The sequence below is a fragment of the Apostichopus japonicus genome, chromosome 15, assembly GCF_037975245.1.
Source record: "Apostichopus japonicus isolate 1M-3 chromosome 15, ASM3797524v1, whole genome shotgun sequence".
In the NCBI taxonomy this organism is placed as follows: Eukaryota; Metazoa; Echinodermata; class Holothuroidea; order Aspidochirotida; family Stichopodidae; genus Apostichopus; species Apostichopus japonicus.
Genome location: NC_092575.1, coordinates 24,491,036 through 24,511,107, shown reverse-complemented (window position 1 = coordinate 24,511,107; position 20,072 = coordinate 24,491,036). Strand labels below are relative to the sequence as shown.

At 35.1% G+C, this 20,072-nt stretch overlaps 2 protein-coding genes and 1 long non-coding RNA gene across 4 annotated transcripts in view; all 3 read left to right on the top strand.

Annotated features, from left to right (window-relative positions):
- The window catches only part of LOC139980709 (adhesion G-protein coupled receptor G2-like), a 102,684-nt gene extending 101,540 nt beyond the window's left edge, over positions 1-1,144 (top strand). The window contains exon 15 of the mRNA XM_071992569.1: positions 279-1,144. Within this exon, the coding sequence (XP_071848670.1) occupies positions 279-792 (514 nt within the window). The 3' untranslated portion in view covers positions 793-1,144. The remainder of the gene's footprint in view (positions 1-278) is intronic.
- A 2,162-nt stretch (positions 1,145-3,306) lies between these two features.
- On the top strand, positions 3,307-6,835 carry LOC139980721 (uncharacterized). The gene is made up of 3 exons (XR_011797656.1): positions 3,307-3,983; positions 5,149-5,175; positions 6,696-6,835. It is a non-coding gene; the product is annotated as an uncharacterized lncRNA (long non-coding RNA).
- Positions 6,836-8,011: 1,176 nt separating this feature from the next.
- LOC139980713 (adhesion G-protein coupled receptor G2-like) lies at positions 8,012-18,221 on the top strand. 2 transcript variants are annotated; one of them, XM_071992574.1, is made up of 11 exons: positions 8,012-8,158; positions 8,721-8,843; positions 10,958-10,995; positions 11,320-11,442; positions 11,735-12,107; positions 12,298-12,530; positions 13,480-13,650; positions 14,350-14,465; positions 14,982-15,244; positions 15,530-15,599; positions 16,233-18,221. In XM_071992574.1, the coding sequence occupies exons 1-11, from the start codon at positions 8,056-8,058 to the stop codon at positions 16,723-16,725; spliced, it is 2,106 nt and encodes a 701-aa protein (XP_071848675.1). In that variant the 5' UTR covers positions 8,012-8,055; the 3' UTR covers positions 16,726-18,221. The 2 variants fall into 2 exon arrangements, with proteins under 2 accessions (XP_071848675.1, XP_071848676.1); XM_071992575.1 differs by lacking the exon at positions 10,958-10,995 and having other exon boundaries at positions 8,030-8,158; positions 16,233-18,220.
- The last annotated feature ends 1,851 nt before the right edge of the window (positions 18,222-20,072 follow it).

The window sequence follows — 20,072 nt, the reverse complement described above, 5'->3', positions numbered from 1 at the left end:
TATAGTAGCAGTTAGATCATTCCATGTCCTCATAGCACGATTCTTTAAACTTAACGTACCAAATGTTGTATTACATAAGTTGTGGTGTGCTTGACCGGCACTTCTAGTGCGGTGACTATGTATGGCGCTGTTAATAGTAAATAAGTCATGAAAGGCTGCAGGAAGTAAGCCATTCCAAGCCTTGTAAAAGAATGTGGCTACATTTAGAGGGATTGAATTTCATGTCCCAAAGCGTAGCCCAGGATTCAAGAGCCTTCAGATCTGTCTTTCCCCCACAGTTGTTTTCTACATGCCGGACCAGTCCTCTATTTCGGATTCCTGCTAGAAATTTTCTTACTCTCTTTTTATAATTTTGCGGTCTTCGTATTAGCCACATATCGTGTCAGCTGTCGCAAGATAAGACTCACAGGCAAGACGAAACAGAGGGCGGAGTTCATAACACGCCTTAAGAGTACTTTCCTCTTCTGGGTTCTTCTCGGTATGGCGTGGACCTTCGGATTTCTGGCCACATTTCAAAATCCTATCAGCCTTGTTTTCCAATTGCTCTTCTGCGTGTGTCTTTCGTTGCAAGGATTCTGTATGTTTTACATATTGATTGCTCAAAATCCTGAAATGAAGAAAGCTTTCCGATTCGATCCTACCAAGCGATCTGCAGGGACAAGTTCAACTCCATTCGTCGGTGGAACTAAGTCAACTTATATGAAGAAAGACACGGGCCAGTCTGTCGATATGCAGAACAACCCTACTTATGTTAGCAGTTCGAATGAGTACGAGGATGTTATAATTGATTGAAGAAAACGGCGGAACAATTTCAGAGTTGCTTACAAGTTTCTGGAAACAAAGAAATCAAACTATCGAATTCTGAAATAATCCTGGCCAAGAAATTTATAATTCGATCGCGTGATCCGGCATGATTATAGAGGTTTATACTTGGCAGGGAATATTTGACTTCGAGAAAGTACTGCAGCGTGTTTGTTTGTTTGCATTTGTTTGTATGTTAATTTTGATTAATTATTTTATAGTATGAAGTATAATCATTTCTGATATACGAATCAACAACTAGGTATCACTTTAGAGGAGTCTAATTATTACAATCTGTGGTATCATGATATCCGGAAATATGTTATTTGAGATCAGATTTACATGTAGCCCTATATGTCTTTCAATAGTTCTATAAAATGATCTTTAACGATTTGTTTTGCTAACATTAGAAGTGAGCTACTTCGAGTATCGAGCATTCCAAATTCTCAAAACCTGACAGTTTTATTGAGAAGGTAACTTGCACTGTAACGGAATATAATTTTCGTTTTTGTTTGCAGATATCATCTGCGTTTGCCAAAGACTATCGTCATTTTGAGTGAAACATGTTTAATTGATTTTTTTCGAAACAAAGATGTCATAATTGGCGGTGGGAAAGGAACAAAGTTAACGAGGGGTGGGGGAGTGCGGTGGTGGGGTAATTCCTCTTCTCAAGTGACCATGTACTTATTACGAGTCAACCAGTTAATCATTTATTACTATAGAAACCAGTTTGTATATATATAATGATATTATGTTTTGAAAATTGTACCCAGGTAAAGAAGATAATTGTTATGACTTTATACCCTGTCTGAAATACTTTATTCAAGTTTAGAAACAAAAACTGTGAATTTTTGTGCATAGAAATCTCCTCCATACGGTGGTTCTGGAGGAACAGAGATTAGATTTAGACTTAATTGCGTTTAATGGGATAAAACGACTTTTGGAGAACTTTTGTCGACGTGTCAGTACATAGGCCTACGTGTCTGTGTGTTGGCAACATATATAGGAGCAATGTAGGGACTCGAAAAATTGGATTTATTGACAAATAAAAGTCGACGACTCGAGAGCAGGGGCGTTGGGTATTTCTGAATGGGAAGACGGGGGAGGGGGGGGGGGGTGGGGGTGAGGTATTATTTGGAAATCATAGTGCCGTCAAAGGGATTAGAGCCCTAGTGATGATCCAGGGGCGAGGTGAATGGGGTCAAGATTCCTTTTATATTGTGTTTTTTTCGTATATATTTTGCAAGTACAAAAATAAATGTTCTTGCTTATTTTCTTTTCTTTTTTGAAAATTATTTCATGTATTTTTCATTTTGGCCTGATATTTGTTTATTATTATCCATCCTCTTCTCACGCCCGTGCATTCCTAAAATATGGATTATTGAAATAATTATTTTAATTATTTGTGGGCCATTATTGACCCTAAACGCAGACAGACGAGAAATGAGCTTATTTCCACCATAAAAAAAGAAAAAAAGATTCCTATCATGATACTTCGACGGCATACAGCTTGACATGTTATTATAGCAGGAAATTGATGTCATCACCAGTTATTTGTTTTAATGATATTCAAGTGTGACAGACACGTTGGAAGGAAATCAGCAGACAGAATAATGTATTTCCAAATTGCGCCACCGAATTTACATTACGAACCAACCCGTAAAATGAAACAGAAATTAGACAGGATGGGCGAGGCAAAGTACTCCAAAATGACTTCAAACATATTATATTTTACCTCTGTAAAGGAAGCAGTTTTTTCTTTCAGTTTTTATTTCGGAACGCATTACCTGAGCATCGTGTTGTTATATAGGGCATTTCATGCATTAACAGACACAATTGTTAAAATGTACCGGGCTTTTCCCTTCCTCCTAAATATTATACATGCTTCCTTCCCTTTCTCGATTTGTTACAGGGTTTCATAACAATAACTAATTATTTCAGGTTCTGGTTTCTTTTCTTCTTTTCTTGTGCTACACGCAGGGTACTCAAAGGGTAGCCCGTGGGCCACATCTGGCCGCCTCAAAAGATTGCAATTCAATTCTCGGAAAGAAAAACATATCGGCCCACAATCATTTGCTAATCTGGCCTGTCTTGCGATTGAGCATGCCCCACCTGCCTCTTGTTCATTCTCTTTGTCGATATGTTCCAACCAACGTTTATTTCGGCCCCACACCTCAGTGGCGGAGCGTCCATACAGTCAGGGGGCGGATCCCCCCCCCCCCTGACGGACTCAAATGGACTGCTGGCGCCCTTTTCAGCTTTTTACCACTTTTTACTTATTCGCGATTATTGACTTTTTTTATAGCGCTCTCATCTACCTATTGACATTTGTCACATTATCTACAAATTAGCAAGGCCCGGAAAAGGTCATTTCCGGCGATCTAGGGTAGTATCTTTACTCAAAAAAAATTCTGTACGCTCCGCTCCGCTTAGATAGTGTCGAAAGCGCCCCTACAGACCATTCTGGTCCCCCTAACCAAAACCCTTAGCTCCGCCACTGCCACACCTCCCCCCCCCCCTCTATCTCCCTCTCTCTCCACCTCTCTCTCTGAGAAGATGTGGCTGTGGGTCTCTTGGAGTCCGGCCCAAGTCCGAGAGGCGTGCAGGGCTGAGAATGAAACAAAAACAGTGTATAGCATGCATGCACATAAAAGTTTCACTAGAATATTTGGATTCAAGCCAGGAATCGAGGACAACTTTGACACACCTTATTCTAACGTGTTGCAATGAGACGCAATAGAAACTGAAATATTAAGTGACTTACAAAGGGAAAATCACGAAACTCTTATCTAACTAATAACTACATTCAAGCAGTAGAAAGGTTTGAAGAGGAAATGATTCTATGCAAACGACCTATGTTTACATTGTGGGTTGTTTCAATGCACGGACGTCAGGTTATAAAGTGGTTACTGTAGTGCGGAGTGTTCATATAGTTTTATATAGTGGTGGTGATTAGCACTGCGTAACTGACGTTATAGCATAAACCACGGGGATTTACGAAATAAATTCAAGTTATATCTTTCCATGTATTTGCCGCTTTTTTACTGGGACTTTTAAGAAACTTGGACTAATTCTAAAGAAGAGATTGAAATTTAACGGTGAATTTGCTTATTTGACATATACTTGAGAAATTATGAAGCAAGGAAGGGTTCTTTGGAGACTTGTATTGGCCGCTGTAACAGGTGCGTTTCTCTCAATATTATGGTGATCGGTTTACATTTTACCGTGTCTGCTTTCGTGAGCTAAGCTTTTTACTAAAGTTTTATTTTGGGAATATATCATACTAATAGTACGCTTACACTGTTTGGTATAGGCTTTACAGTATGTTAAGTCATGTATGCGTGTAGCATCTCAGATAGCGAAAGTAAAAATAATTGGGGGAAAAAAGTGAACTCGTTTATTTTATGTAGGAAGCTATTGCTTACAGTATAACCACCCTTATACTTCCCTCCCAACCAGGTTACCATAATGATTCATATGAAATTAGAAATATTATGATAATACAGCCAAAAGAGAGAAAAACCACATAATATTAGAAAAATGTTATGCCAGACGTAGTAGACCGAAATACTGAACCTAATTCCTTCCTTGTTGATCACTGAAAGGATGGCCTAGAAGAACGAAGAACATATACTGAGCATTTCTGGTGGCATTTTCATGTAATTCCTTGCAATTGTCACAGCTGGTATTATAAGTTGAATTTTGAAGCAAACAGGTGTGATGTTAGTATAGTTGAACACTGAGAGCAAAGTGTTTAACTTTATGTTGATGTTGTCACTTTATCGTTTGAATTGGGCAGGGTTTCAACTTTACTGTATAGGGGATGTGATGTGAAGATAGCAATACCCAGTCCCCCACACCCACCCCTCCCACTTCACCACCGAAACTGCCACCCAATGACTGTAGTGTATTCATATGTTTATGAATAATCATTTTGAAGAAGAAAATTCGCGTACATACATTTTAAAGAGAAGCATAAAACAAAATTGATGACATAAATTTGTCGCCCTTTACTATATCCCTTGAACTTGTAGTCCATGATTCTATACCGAGCCACTTGGTTCATTTGGAGATGTTTCATATATAACATCGTTTGGCGAAACTACAGTTATGTGGCTTGGAAGAGGGGAGATGGAATGTGAGCCTTCATTTGTGCATATACCCAAAAAGGATTTACTTATTCCCGATTTTACCTGAAAAACCACTTTTCATTTTGTATATAGAAGCTTATCCGGACCGAAATATATATCTTGTCCCATGTCACATCTTATTTGATTGTTTATTATACAACAAAAATGTATAACATTCTTAGAATTAAATTAAATTTCTTTATTTCCTTTTTTACAGTTACACTGTGCTATGGCCAAGTAAATAGTAAGTCAACTATCTATCTGTCTGTGTATCGGTGTGTATGTATGTATGTATGTATGTATGTCTATTTGCTTAACAACCTTTGTGACTGTGCATGTCAAATTGTTCCTCTCTCCTCCGCCCCTATATTTATGTATTTTTCAATAGTAATTTAATAATAGCTGAGGTGGACTTCGGAATTCCAAATTACTGCTATATTGTTTTTAAAATCAACACACTATATATGCTGTGCTTTGGCCCGGAAAGTCAAAGTGATCCCATGACGTCATAGGACCCATTCGTTCCTTTGCATCGAAGCTGTGACCATGTGGCCGTGTCGATGATTTGCTTCAAATACAGAATCACTGATATTCTTTCTCACATATAAAATCACTTTCAAAGAGACACCAAACCAACCGTCATTATTGGTCTATGTGATAAAGATAAATATCATGAAAATGTTCACAAAACAGGTAATTCTATTCGAAAGATATCACATATTTCAAGGCGACACAAACCAAAATGTGATAGAGATATCAGTGATGAACAACGTCACCAAACCCCTAAGAAGTGTCTCATTCTATGTGGGAGATATCACAAATTTAATGTTTTCCCACACAAATGGCTGAAGACTTGATCAAGTCAGGTATGACGTCATCGAGCCTCATTTGCTTCAGTTTTATTTAAGTAGTTTTTTTTTATCTTTATTCATTTCAGTGTTTATTTTAAGTAATGGAGATGGGTTTTGCATATGCTTAGTCTAAAATGTTTTACCTCTTCACATGTTCTAATGTTAGCAGCATTGATTTCAATGTCAACACGGTCAACATCAATCTTGAAAAAATTAACAGAAAACCCGAAGATAAAATTAAACAGTTTAAGATCCCAGTGCCGCTATGATATCACATACTTACTACATGAGAGCTCTCAGATAAGACTTTTTAAACTATGGAATATAGCCCTTGGGCGGAAGAAGATTGTTCTCAGCCGTTTGGAAGAAGTTTTCTTCACAAAGATTTCTGTCACACAAGCCAAAAATGATGGTTGGATTTATGTCCATTTCAAGCGCGAACATAAATGGTTTCCTGACGTTTTAACATTAAATCTTTTGCAATAGTTTTAGTTTCTTCATCATAGGCACATCATGGGGTCAAATGTTATAAAGGGCAAAGCTAGTAAACAATAACTGTTGTTGTTGTTTGTTTGTTTTTGTTTTCGCATTACACTCTTTTGAAAATGTAAGAATGACCCACCATATTCTCATCACCCCTGTAGATAAATAAGACTACAATTTGTATCGTATTCAAATTATACCAAATGTCAAAGGTCAGCAGTGCAATAGAGGGTATTTGTTACAGTTGGTTAGACTACGTGTGTGTTGTTGTAGTACCTGTCATGCACCGCAAAACCAGAGGGCTTCAGTAACGGAATAGGTACATGTATTTTGTCTTTGTGCTATTGAACCTCAATAAAATAACAACCAAGTTTTTGTTAAAGTTTGTAACATGCATGGGTTACGAACTGATTATTTTCTCTCTTTACAGAAACAGAAAGAGCATGTGAAGGAAGCACTCTACACTTGAGTTGCAATAATAGCAAAGTCATACATATTCATGATGCTCTGTATGGCCGAACGTCAGACAAATTCTGTCGGAATATAGTAAGTAAACATCATGACTTACCGAAATATTGTGCTTCTTTAATGCTTTACATATATATATATATATATATATATATATATATATATATATATATATATATATATATATATATATATATATATATATATATATATATATATATATATATATTTATATATATATATATATATATATATATATATATATATATATATATATATATATATATATAAATATATATATATATATATATATATATATATATATATATATATATATATATATATATATATATATATATATATATATATATATATATATATATATATATATATATATATATATATATATATATATATATATATATATATATATATAGGGTGTCCGCGTACAGAGCGGGAGGCCCGTGGTTCGAATCCCGGTGGAGGCTGAAAGTTTTTTCACTGTTCTTGATTTTCCAACTTATTACGATTTTCATTTATATATATATATATATATATATATATATATATATATATATATATATATATATATCTCAGATATATATGTATCAGATTCAAACATTAAATAGATTGTTAAACTTCAATTTACGTGATCGCCATCCGTAACCGCTGGAACGTGACAATATAGGCCTATACTAAACGTCTTCTCTTGACATAAAATGATATCCTACTTTCCTATCTTTTCCATTTAGCATTACATGTACTACCAACACTCTCATGTAGCTTGGTTTATATTCAGATATTGCTAAGTATATAGTGGTATTTACATATTAGTCGACTTTCAGCATGCACTTCATACTCTTTGACCATAAATATATAAGGAAATTGATTTGACAATTTGTAAACTTTTATGAAATACAAATGTGACAGAGAAGTTAAATTTAATCTGACGAAATACGTAAACTAACGATAGAGCCCTTATGAAATACATCAAATAAAGATAGAGCCCTTATGAAATACATCAAATAACGATAGAGCCCTTACGAAATACATCAAATAAAGATAGAGCTCTTATGAAATACATCAAATAAAGATAGATCCCTTTCGAAATACATAAAATAAAGATTGAGCCTTATGAAATACATCAAATAACGATAGAGCCCTTATGAAATACATCAAATAAAGATAGAGCCTGGATAAAGAGCAGCTAATCATGTCTACATCGTGTTCATCTATGTTCATCTATGTTCTTCTTTTGTTCAAATCAGGAGCCACCAGCGGGTGGTTGTAAAGCACAGCATGAACTATCAAACGTTACGGAAATGTGTGAAAACCAAACTAGTTGCTCTGTGGAAGCGAGTACAGCAGTTTTTGGTGATCCGTGCCGAACCATCCAAAAGTACTTAGAGGTTACCTACTCTTGTGGTAAGTCTTACTTATAACCAAGCATGATGAGGCGGTGGGGGGGGGGGGGTCTAAGGGGCAGGGGGTGTTACAGCTCTACAAAAGCGGGCCTCTAGAGTAATTTACGCGGTCAGAGTAAATAAGCGATTAAAGAATGTCTTCTCAATTTCTAAGAATAATTACAGGAAATAAAAGAACAATTTGAAACGGGGCGCGATGGGCCCGACCAAAACAAAACCATATCGAAGCAAACAACGTCTTTTGTAAAATAAAGATAAAGTATTTTTCCCGTAGGTGTCGAAGAACTCTCTCCCTTGATATATAAACCTGGACACGATCAATCGTAGTGACGTCACTCAATGTAAGATCATCAGGCAAAATAATCATAATAGTCACGTGATCACAGCCTTGATTTTTATAAGCTGGGGTAGCCATTGGGGTCAACCTGATATATTTAGTGACGCGGGAACTATTCTTTTGTGTTCCAGCCTTTGCTTGAGTGTATCTATGTATCATACCAAAACGCCCAATATGTATGAGGATAGATTTGTTTAAGTTGTTCTGAAATTCTTTTTCTGAACAGTTAGAATATGTGGTCTTAACGACAAATGCAATAAAACAACAGAGGTCTGCATGAGTGATGGCGGCGTTGACGTTCTTTGCAACTGCGGAGAAGACTACGAGAAAGTCGACGGTGTTTGTAAAGGTAAGTGAATTTGCTGACCTATAGAGTTATTGAATGTATACTTTCATTACATGTATACCTTTATTACATGCATACTGTTATTACATGTATACTGTTATTACATGCATACTGTTATATCATTTATACTTTTATTACATGCACACTGTTATTACTTACATGATGTTATTGCATGTATACTGTTATTACATGAATACCTTTATTAAATGCATGTTATTTCTGCACTGTTATTTCATATTGTCAATATCATGTGTCCTGTTATCGTATGGATATTGTAATTGTATTAAGTATATACAGTTATAGCATGCTTTATTTCATATGTACGGTTAGTACATGAATTCGGATATATGATTACTGTTATTACATATTTACCGTTATTGTGTACATACACTGATATTGTGTGGACACTGCTATTACATGTGTACTGTTTCTGTATAGGTTGCATTATCCTTTTCTGTGGATAATCGCGTATGTGTACTTATTCTATGATTCACATAGCGACACACATTTTGGCATACGTAAAGATTAGTAAAGAAGATGTTACTTATGAAAATCAAATCTTTACTCAGTCGTGAATTAATCATAAACACAAGGATTCCATAGTCCGATGCCATTTGTCATGTAATTACACAGTTTTAAAGTCCAAAGTAAACATATATTGCACAGCACAAGTTTTGTAGCTTTTGTTTTATATCAACAGTGTCACAGCAAAAACAAACATCATTAGTAACGTGAAAATTAACACTCGCGTAGGACGGTGGCCGAGAGGAGACACTAAATTCCCAAATAAAATTCCCAAAATTGCCTGTCTCGATTTGTTTCGATGTTTAATCTACAGATTTAGTTTTTTCTTCCTTTTGTTTTCGTCTCTGATTTTTTTAATTTGTTTCTGATTTAGATATTATTTTCATACAGCAATTAAATTGATGTTTTTAGTAATGTCAATATGATACCACCATTACTCGGTATCTTAAAAATTTATGCCAGAGTTTAATTTGCAGCTACGGGGAAATGCCTTACATTTCCTTATTGTTCACAAGTCCTAGTCAATCTTATTCGTATAGTTGCTTCAAACAAACGTTCACTACTCTGTTAACACACGACGTAGTATAGGTAACCGTGTACGTTGCTGTTCTTTTCTCAATATACATATTAGTGCGTAGCTAGACACCTACACTTGTTTACTCAAAGATACGGCTGTGTCATGACTTTGGAGTTGTTACTTAGCGACTGAAAAGCTGTTACAGCAAAGGGTTATCTGACAAGATCGGTCGAGCACACGTTTATAATATTCAGTATGGAATATATATATATATATATATATATATATATATATATATATATATATATATATATATATATATATATATATATATATATATATATATATATATATATAGATGTACATAGATGTATATACAGATGTATATATATGTATATATATATATGTATATATATATATATATATATATATATATATATATACATATATATATATATATATAAATAAATATATATATATTTATATTTATATATATATATATATATATATATAAATAAATATATATATATTTATATATATATATATATATATATATATATATATATATATATATATATATATATATATATATATATATATATATATATATATATATATATATATAGATACTATATAAATTTGATGATCGCTCAACGCGTGAAACTCAGGGTTACAACTACTGTGTTACAACTACTAGTGTTCCACTAGCCTCAACATATATTCCGCTCTTTCAACCAGACATAGAGCACTCTGCGCCAAGATAGACGCCAACCAACCAACTCTATATATGTATACATATATATATATATATATATATATATATATATATATATATATATATATATATATATATATATAAATATATATATATATATATATATATATATATATATATATATATATATATATATATATATATATATATATATATATATATATATATATTTATTTATCAGAGAAGGGTTCCAATAAATCCCCTTATTATGATTTATTGGTTGTTTTCATTACGCTCACTTCCCCAAATGTTTCAGAACTAGTTATATCCTGATATGAACGTTTTCTCTCATTACTTTAGCGACGGGGCTTGAAAATGAACTCATGGATATTATTAATGTAAGTTTTAACTTCCGTCGTAAACTTTTTCAATGCTGCTTTCGTTTTTAATTTCTCCGAAAAACAAAACGTTGCTTGATAACTAAAACATTTGGAAATATATGGACAAAGTTGAGCTTTCTCTCGGAGGGGGGTGGGTCATATTGTACTGAAGTGTTGATAAGGTGTGTGGGGGGAGTTTGGTGACCCTCTTTTGGGACATCTTACATAACTTGAATTTTCCAAGGTGTGTTTTCTGTTAATAAGCATTCTTATAATTTGGTGAGGAATAATATTGTTAACCATTATCGATTCTTATCACATTATTGCCCGGGTATTCCTCAGTCCTCAGAATCGATAGCAGAAATATCGGATGATGAAGACTTTTTGGAAGAAGATCCACAGAGGATAGAGTTGCTCATCTCATCTCTGGAGTCAGTCGTGAGAGCAGGAGAGGCCTCTATTAACGTAAGCAGATCAACAAACTGTATCATGAAATATAGTGCATATGCTAAGTGTGGGGTAAATGAGAATCACAAGCAACTCGCCATCATATCTTCAGAAATATACGGAGTCATGTATGGCTTGAGTTTGGAACGGTGCCATGGTTAATTGGGATGGGGTGGGAAAGGGAATATGTGTCGGGAATGATGATGAGAGGGGAGAGACATAATAAAGGATGTCACGTATAAAAATATAATTCAAGTACAATCTACAGTAATTTTGCGTTTATTCAATTTTCTTTTTTTCTCGGTTATAGGTGACGGACCCAGTGGTAAGAAGCATCAACAATCTTATGAATCTAGACCGAGATGTATTAGAGGATGGCATGATTGAAGGAGGAAGGGCTGTGGCTGCATTAGAGGGACAAATCACAAATTTTCAGACAAATGATGGAAATTTCTCCACAGTTCTTGACAACGTTGGGGTAACTGCGGTTAAAATAGATGCAAGGAGTGTCGGTAGTAGCTTAGCTTTTGCAAATATATTGCCGGAAAATGAGACACTGTTAGTCGATGGCTCTCTTCAAGAAGGTAATACTCGACTATTCTCTGATGGAGACGCGATACCTCTCGAGAGAACGGCTACATCCATATCGGTACCAACAACGGTTTTAGACTTGCTTGGAAGAGGTAAGAAAGTCTCTTTTACACATCAGTGATACTTTACAGCAGTTACGTAACCAGTTTTGCAAAATGATGATACTTCTTTAGTACATTAATATGAAGGAAAATTGGAAATAATTCAAATATAATGTTAACTAATTTTAAGGTAGCTCAGTTTAAGTATAGTAAAACTGTATATAAATTTTTCCAATTTCAGCTGGTGTCGAGTTGACAGCTGTTCCAGTAACTTTCATAATCTATGGTAATGACGTTCTGTTCAGACCATCAATGCCGACAGAGGCGGAAGAGAATATTGAAGAGGAAGATAAGTCCACAGTAAATGAAAGGGTTGCAAGTCAAATCATCTCCGCCATTATACGAACTGAGAATACTAGCATCGTAAAACTCCCTCAGGATTCACATGTGATCGCAACATTCCTATCAAATCTGGTAAAATGATTTCGTGTGAAAAGAGTTTGCAAGTCCCAATCATATAAATATCTTTATCTGTAAAACTCTGCAATCTGCACTTTTAAAAGCTTACTGGTACAAATACAGTCCACAACGCTCATCCCAAAACTTAATTCTTAATTAGAAGTATGTACACATATGTTGTTACATGTCTGTGAAAGTTTTGCCAACTTTGACGGTAATTGTTTCACAAATTTCAAAATGGCAGCAAACTATACATATTATGTATTTATATTACATATTTATTTATATATATATATATATATATATATAAATATATATATATATTTATATATATATATATATTATTTATTTATATATATATATATATATATATATATATATATCTATATATATTCTAACACAGTATTCCTTATTTGTCAATTATGAGTCATATATTATTTCTTTGCTTTTGTCTAATAATATTTTCTTTTGGAGTACACATTTCTTTATCGTATATACATATATATGGTATGTATGGTATGATATGACCACAATACATGAAGCAAATAAATATAGAATTAGCTTGTTTAAAGAAGCAAGGTACTACTAGATAGCCATGGCATTTCGTCAGAAGGAGGCATTGAAAAAGGCTCACAATAAAGTAATTCTTGTTATGGATGTGTACAGATGAATTACTCATTTCGTGTTCGAGTAAAATTTGGATTAAAGTTGTATCTCTGGATAGTTGTACGTCTGGAAGTTATTGATAATTGAGTTTTCTTAAAATCGGTCAGTATGCACTTGGATCAAATATAGTTGTGATATAATAGATGCACACTGACGAAAAAATAATTCTTATCTTGATTTATTTTCCCCTATTATTTTCAGAATTAGACTTTTAGGAATGAAGTTCATAAGATAACATTAAGTAACATATGAATATATTCTGTGACAAGTAATGTTATGAGCTTATTTTTCACGGCAGAAAATAAGTGTAGAAGAAACTATTGAAGCACAGGACTGTGTTGTCTGGAGTTATAATGAAAACACCGGGGAAGGGTTTTGGACAAAAGACGGGTGTAAGAGGATGTTCCACGATAATCGTGACCTTACCATGTGTTCATGTGATCGGCTGGGCAGTTTTGCTATCCTTATTGTAAGCATTTATTATCTTATATTTTTCAACTTTTGTTATTGTATTGGAAGCAGATGTGACACCTGCAAACATGTGTACATCTATTCACCCATAATATATCCACACACAAACTGCACAATGCACACGTAAATGATAGGTGATTTACTATAAGAAGTAGCAAATCGGCAAATCATGAAAAGACAATGGTCATTCAAAGTGAAAATAAAAAATAATTAAGGTATATCTTTAAAGGAATAATCAATAAATCAATCTGAACAGAAAACTTTAGATTTAATTAGAATTAATCAATTAATCAAATAGCAGGGTCGTTTGCTTATATGAAAATTTCATACAATACTTTCTTCGTCTTTATTGTTGTACACTTTTAAAATGCCATTGAACATGCAAACATTTGCTCAGACTTGAGCTTTTACAGCAAATGGTTCATATAACCGTCTTCAAAGTACTTCTTTTATATCTTAATTTGATATCATATAATCAAGCGAAATGAACAATGTAACCGACTTTATCTAAATCTACATCTAAATCATCACAACTTCATCGCATTAAGGCGAAAAGTCATCCGCACCAGCGTTTCGTGGAAAACCATACATGCAATCACATGTGAAGTAAGTCATATAAACTGTACAACAATATGACTTAACATGAGGCAATGGCCAACGTTGAGTAAATCCGTTTATATTTTCTATTGTTCAACAGAGAGTTCGTAAGGGACCCGTGGAGGATCAAGTTGCTTTATACTATGTTACTTTGATCGGATCGATAATCTCGGGATTAGCTCTGGTAGGATGTCTGATAGTCTTTGTCTCCTTAAAGTAAGTTACTGAGCACATGAAGTCTATCATAGATGACGTTTTAATTAAGCATCACATCCCCTCTTTAGTGCTACTTCTGTCGCCATCTTACAATATTGACTCAGACCAATATCGTTAGTTTAACTGTCGTAGTAAAATGTTACGAATGCTATGAATACCGGCATAGATGATTGTCTTAATGTGTTTTTTAATGTAAATTAATGTAACATGTTCATATGTTCGACATTTATAAAGATCTGTCTTTCTCTATTGAGATTCGATATCGTATTTACTTCTTACATCGTACAAATGTCACCCAAGATAGAGCCTGGGCACACAACTAAGCAACTTGACCCATCCGTAACCCCAGTCACCTTACATTGCGACTGTAACTGTTAATCATCATCATCTCACGAGTCTCTTCGACTGGGATTCAAGTAGCTTCAATGCTAATAACAGGAAATCACTGAAGGTCTTTACTAACTTTAAAAGACTATCTTTAATATTTTATGTAATGTTAGGCTTCTTTTATTTTAGATCTTTCAGGTCGAAGCAGCCAACTCATATCCACATCAACCTTTGCCTATCTCTACTGGGCTTCTACATCGCCTTCCTACTGAGCCCTCTAGCAGTGGGGAAGGATATCTATTGCACGTTAGCCTCAGTGATCATCCATTTCTTCTGTCTTTCTACTTTGGCTTGGATGTCCGCAGAAGCTGTGAACATGCACTATTTATTCCTCAAAACTGAAAGGACCACCGTTCGACACTTTATACCAATAGCTTGTCTACTAGCTTATGGTAAGTTAGTTTTAGGGACTTTTATAACTTTTTAATGGGTTGCAATCCGATCGACGGATTCCGACAGAATGCCACTGACCGTATCGAATGGACGGTTACTTTAAATAGGTAATGGAGAATGGTCCATAGAGTACTACCCAAACATAAAAATTGACAATTGGTCAAACTTCGACTTGTGGTCCATATTTTTTGGTCACCAAAGGAACCTTGTTTAGCAATTAAATAATGAAATATAATTTTAAAAATCATCATGTTTCTGACTGTTTTTGTTGTTGTTACAATCAGGATTACCGGCCGCTTGTGCTCTTCTTGTGGTGTTCCTCGACAATAGCACTGATTTCCAATCTGCGAGCTAGTAAGTCTCAGACAGTTTGAATTTTTCAGCCTCTCTCTTCTTTCTATTACGAGATGTAAGCCACATGGCTATGGTGATGTTATATACCGAGGGTGCTCGTTGCTACCAGTTCTTTATCTTAGATTTGAGTCAAGAAGACAATGTGAATCCAATTTTTGTGTCCCCTTTAATTAGCATGCAATGACCGACACAATTAAATTTACTAGCAAAAAGGGAAGGGTGTTGGGCCAGTGGTGGTGGTGGTGACGGTGGAGGAGGGTGTTGGGGCCGGGATACGTGGCGTAAATGGTGAAAGAATTTATTTTCCTGATTGTGATGTAATATTCCAATGTGGCGTAAATGGTGAAAGAATTTATTTTCCTGATTGTGATGTAATATTCCAATTTACGACAAACGTGCACAAAATCCATTTTATGCCATAGGTTGCTGAAATCTTTCTGTTATGATACATATTGACATTGAAATATTGATTTAATAAGTGTTACGTACGATAAATATTCGGTAATTACATCTTTATTAACCGATGTAAGTGCCTAGTTGCATTAAAATATCTGGTCTTGAAATTAACAATCTTAATTCTATTATTTATGTTTTGCATCTTTTTTCTCTATATCTATTTTCCCCTCTCCAAAGCTGCTTCATCCATCCTGGTTATGCACTCTACTTTGGTTTTCTGACAGAAGTGGGTGCCATGTTTGTTTTTAATTTCATCATCTTTATCTGGGTGATTCGTAAAATACTCTGCCGCCCTCTCATGGTCAGCCAAACGGCCAAAAACGCCAAACGCAATGAGATCATCAAGCGAGTCCGCCACGCAATACTCTTCTGGTTCGTACTCGGTCTGTCTTGGATTTTCGGATTTTCTGCTGCCGTCGATACCAAAACTCTTATATTTGATTATCTCTACTGTTTCTTCATCTCAATGCAGGGCATATTAATGTTCCTGTTATTGTGTGTGGCCAATCCTGCATTTCAAGTAAAATTTAAGAGAACGGGTTCTACGCAAACAAAGGTTACCAGACAGGCTACGGCGAGAAGCTTGCCATCTTCACAGCACGGGTCAAGTAGTCGATCTAACATACCTATGGATAGTATGGACAATCCGTCTACATCTGCAACCAGATAAATCCTTTGGTTTCGATTTTGTCTCCTATAATATCAAGTGGGAACTGCAAAGTTTACATTTCTTGCATTTTTTCCTTCACGTTCTGCATGGTCAGTTGCTTTGTTAAATGGAGCCCTCATCTCATCATTGTCCACATGCTAAAGCTGTAATTTTGAAGTGTATGTTTATGACAAGCGTGATGAAGAATGTTTCATCGCAACCAACTACTCTCTCCTATAGCAGTTTCATGCATGAATCACAACCTAGGATGTTCATATGTATGTGGATCACAACCATTTGTTCTTCGACTTAGATAATAACAGTGGTGAACATGACGTCATTCAGCACCATTGAGAGGTGTATTTCAGAACCTATGTTTATGGATGAAAGCTAGCCACCACAAACTGAATGATGACAAGACTGATCTACTTGTTTTAACTCCTCCATACTTTAAGGAGAGGATCCCGGTCTCTATAATACAAGTGGGGAGTGATGTTGTTGAGAGCTCATCGTCTGTACGTGACCTGGGTATCATATATGTGTCATCAATCTGCAGGGCAGCATACCATCACTTGCACAACATCAATGCCATATTAAAGTCACTTGATATCAGAACTGTTGAAACATTGGTTCATGCTTTTGTCACATCTCGTCTAGATTGTTGTAATAGTGTTTTAGCTGGCCTTCACAAATGTTGAATAAACAAGCTTCAGGTTGTCCAAAAGAGTGCAGCTAGAATTATTCTTAACATGATAAAACCTAAGCATATATTCTCAGCACCATATCACCTTCACTGGTTTCCAATTCAACAAAGAATCAACTATCAAATACTTGGATGAGCAAACACCTCGATATCTGTGTGATCATTATCTCCTCTCACAAGCCAACTCATATTCTCCGCTCTCAACATGCTAAACTCCTTATTGAACCTTGCTTCAAATTCAATGGATTTACGGTGGTCATGCATTTTGTTAGAATTGACCCTCGTTAATGGAATTCCATTCCACATAAACTCAGACATTTCCACTCCCTGAACAGTTTTAAGAAACAGCTTAAAACCTTTCTCATTCAAGGCGCTTTTGAAGTGGTCCACAATATCAGCGCTTTATAAATACTGATTGATGATGATGTTCATGATGATGATCAGGGTTGTCACCAGACCATTTTTAGAGCCGGGTAATTTGTGACAGTGATCCGCGGGGTTAATTACAGTTAAGCTGCGTTTTGCCCTGAATCGCGCTAATCTTTACCAAGTTACTTATTGGCGGTACTGTAGGCTAATTTGTGCCGGGCGGTAAGGCTGAAATTGACCTTGAGTACCGGGCGGAAATTTTGAGAGCTGGGTAGCACCGCCCGGCGCCGCCCGGCGTGGTGACAACCCTGATGATGATGATGATGATGATGATGATGATGATGATGATGATGATGATGATGATGATGATGATGATGATGATGATGATGATGATGATGATGATGATGATGATGATGATGATGATGATGATGATGATGATGATGATGATGATGATGATGATGATGATGATGATGATGATGATGATGATGATGATGATGATGATGATGATGATGATGATGATGATGATGATGATGATGATGATGATGATGATGATGATGATGATGATGATGATGATGATGATGATGATGATGATGATGATGATGATGATGATGATGATGATGATGATGATGATGATGATGATGATGATGATGATGATGATGATGATGATGATGATGATGATGATGATGATGATGATGATGATGATGATGATGATGATGATGATGATGATGATGATGATGATGATGATGATGATGATGATGATGATGATGATGATGATGATGATGATGATGATGATGATGATGATGATGATGATGATGATGATGATGATGATGATGATGATGATGATGATGATGATGATGATGATGATGATGATGATGATGATGATGATGATGATGATGATGATGATGATGATGATGATGATGATGATGATGATGATGATGATGATGATGATGATGATGATGATGATGATGATGATGATGATGATGATGATGATGATGATGATGATGATGATGATGATGATGATGATGATGATGATGATGATGATGATGATGATGATGATGATGATGATGATGATGATGATGATGATGATGATGATGATGATGATGATGATGATGATGATGATGATGATGATGATGATGATGATGATGATGATGATGATGATGATGATGATGATGATGATGATGATGATGATGATGATGATGATGATGATGATGATGATGATGATGATGATGATGATGATGATGATGATGATGATGATGATGATGATGATGATGATGATGATGATGATGATGATGATGATGATGATGATGATGATGATGATGATGATGATGATGATGATGATGACCACGACAATGACAACGACTGCATTTTCTCCACATTCAAGAGAAAGTAAATGAAAACTCAAATATCAAGTTTGCCAATATTGTGTTGAAAAAATCACTTTTAAGGGAGTTAGAATTGCCTTATGTAAATGAAATGTTTTTTTTTTTTTTAGAACAGAACCTGACAGTCCTTTCAAATTTTCAAAACAGCAGAGACATGGCTTTAACTCAAATGAAATAGGTTTAAAACGTCTTCATTTCCCTGTCACAGAGGATAGCTATTAACAAACGCTAAAGATTCAAGAAATGGTAGCTCAAAACCAACTGCAATATTTAATTTGTGCCATTAAACCCTTTAAAGACACACAATGGTATTTTTAAGGAACTCTTCTATATGTCTTGCAATAATTAGGAGTATATTTTTCATGCGAAAAGTTTTGGGTAAATACTAATGACATGTTATTAAAGTCTGCGTTAGAAACAAAACTTATGTAAAATATCCTGGTTGGGAGTACGTCTACGTAGAAGCAGTGAAAATAAAAATAGGGTAACCAAAATGGAGGTATGCTATAGTGATCTTCCCAATCATGAACACAGAGTGTTTTATTATACATGTTCAGTGGAAGTTAAAACTCGATTGGCCATGGTGTGATTGTGACAGGCTCTGCTGCAATCTTGATATAGAGAGGATGCTCATAGATAAGCTACAGCATGGAAGATTGTAAGCACTCTTGATAAAACTACAAGAACAGTCAGAGAGAAGAAAGTAAATATATATAAAGAGATCATTGCTCTAACCATTTATTTAGATCAAAAGCAGAAGGATCCATAACAAACCTAACTAAAATACCTCCAAAGCTACAGGATGTAATTAAAATTATGTACAGAAATCATTTCTATAGTGAGTAAACTGTAACACATAACGAGACCCTACTGGTAAATATAACGTCATAAGCAGTAATACTAAGTGAGGAATC

What these genes read in the sequence shown, in the direction of transcription:
- LOC139980713 (XM_071992574.1), top strand. Translation starts at nt 8,056, where the DNA reads ATGTGTGAAAACCAAACTAGTTGCTCTGTGGAAGCGAGTACAGCAGTT. An exon ending in AGTCGACGGTGTTTGTAAAG is followed by an intron (nt 8,844 to 10,957) that starts GTAAGTGAATTT and finishes TCATTACTTTAG; the next exon opens with CGACGGGGCTTGAAAATGAA. An exon ending in GATTTCCAATCTGCGAGCTA is followed by an intron (nt 15,600 to 16,232) that starts GTAAGTCTCAGA and finishes CCCTCTCCAAAG; the next exon opens with CTGCTTCATCCATCCTGGTT.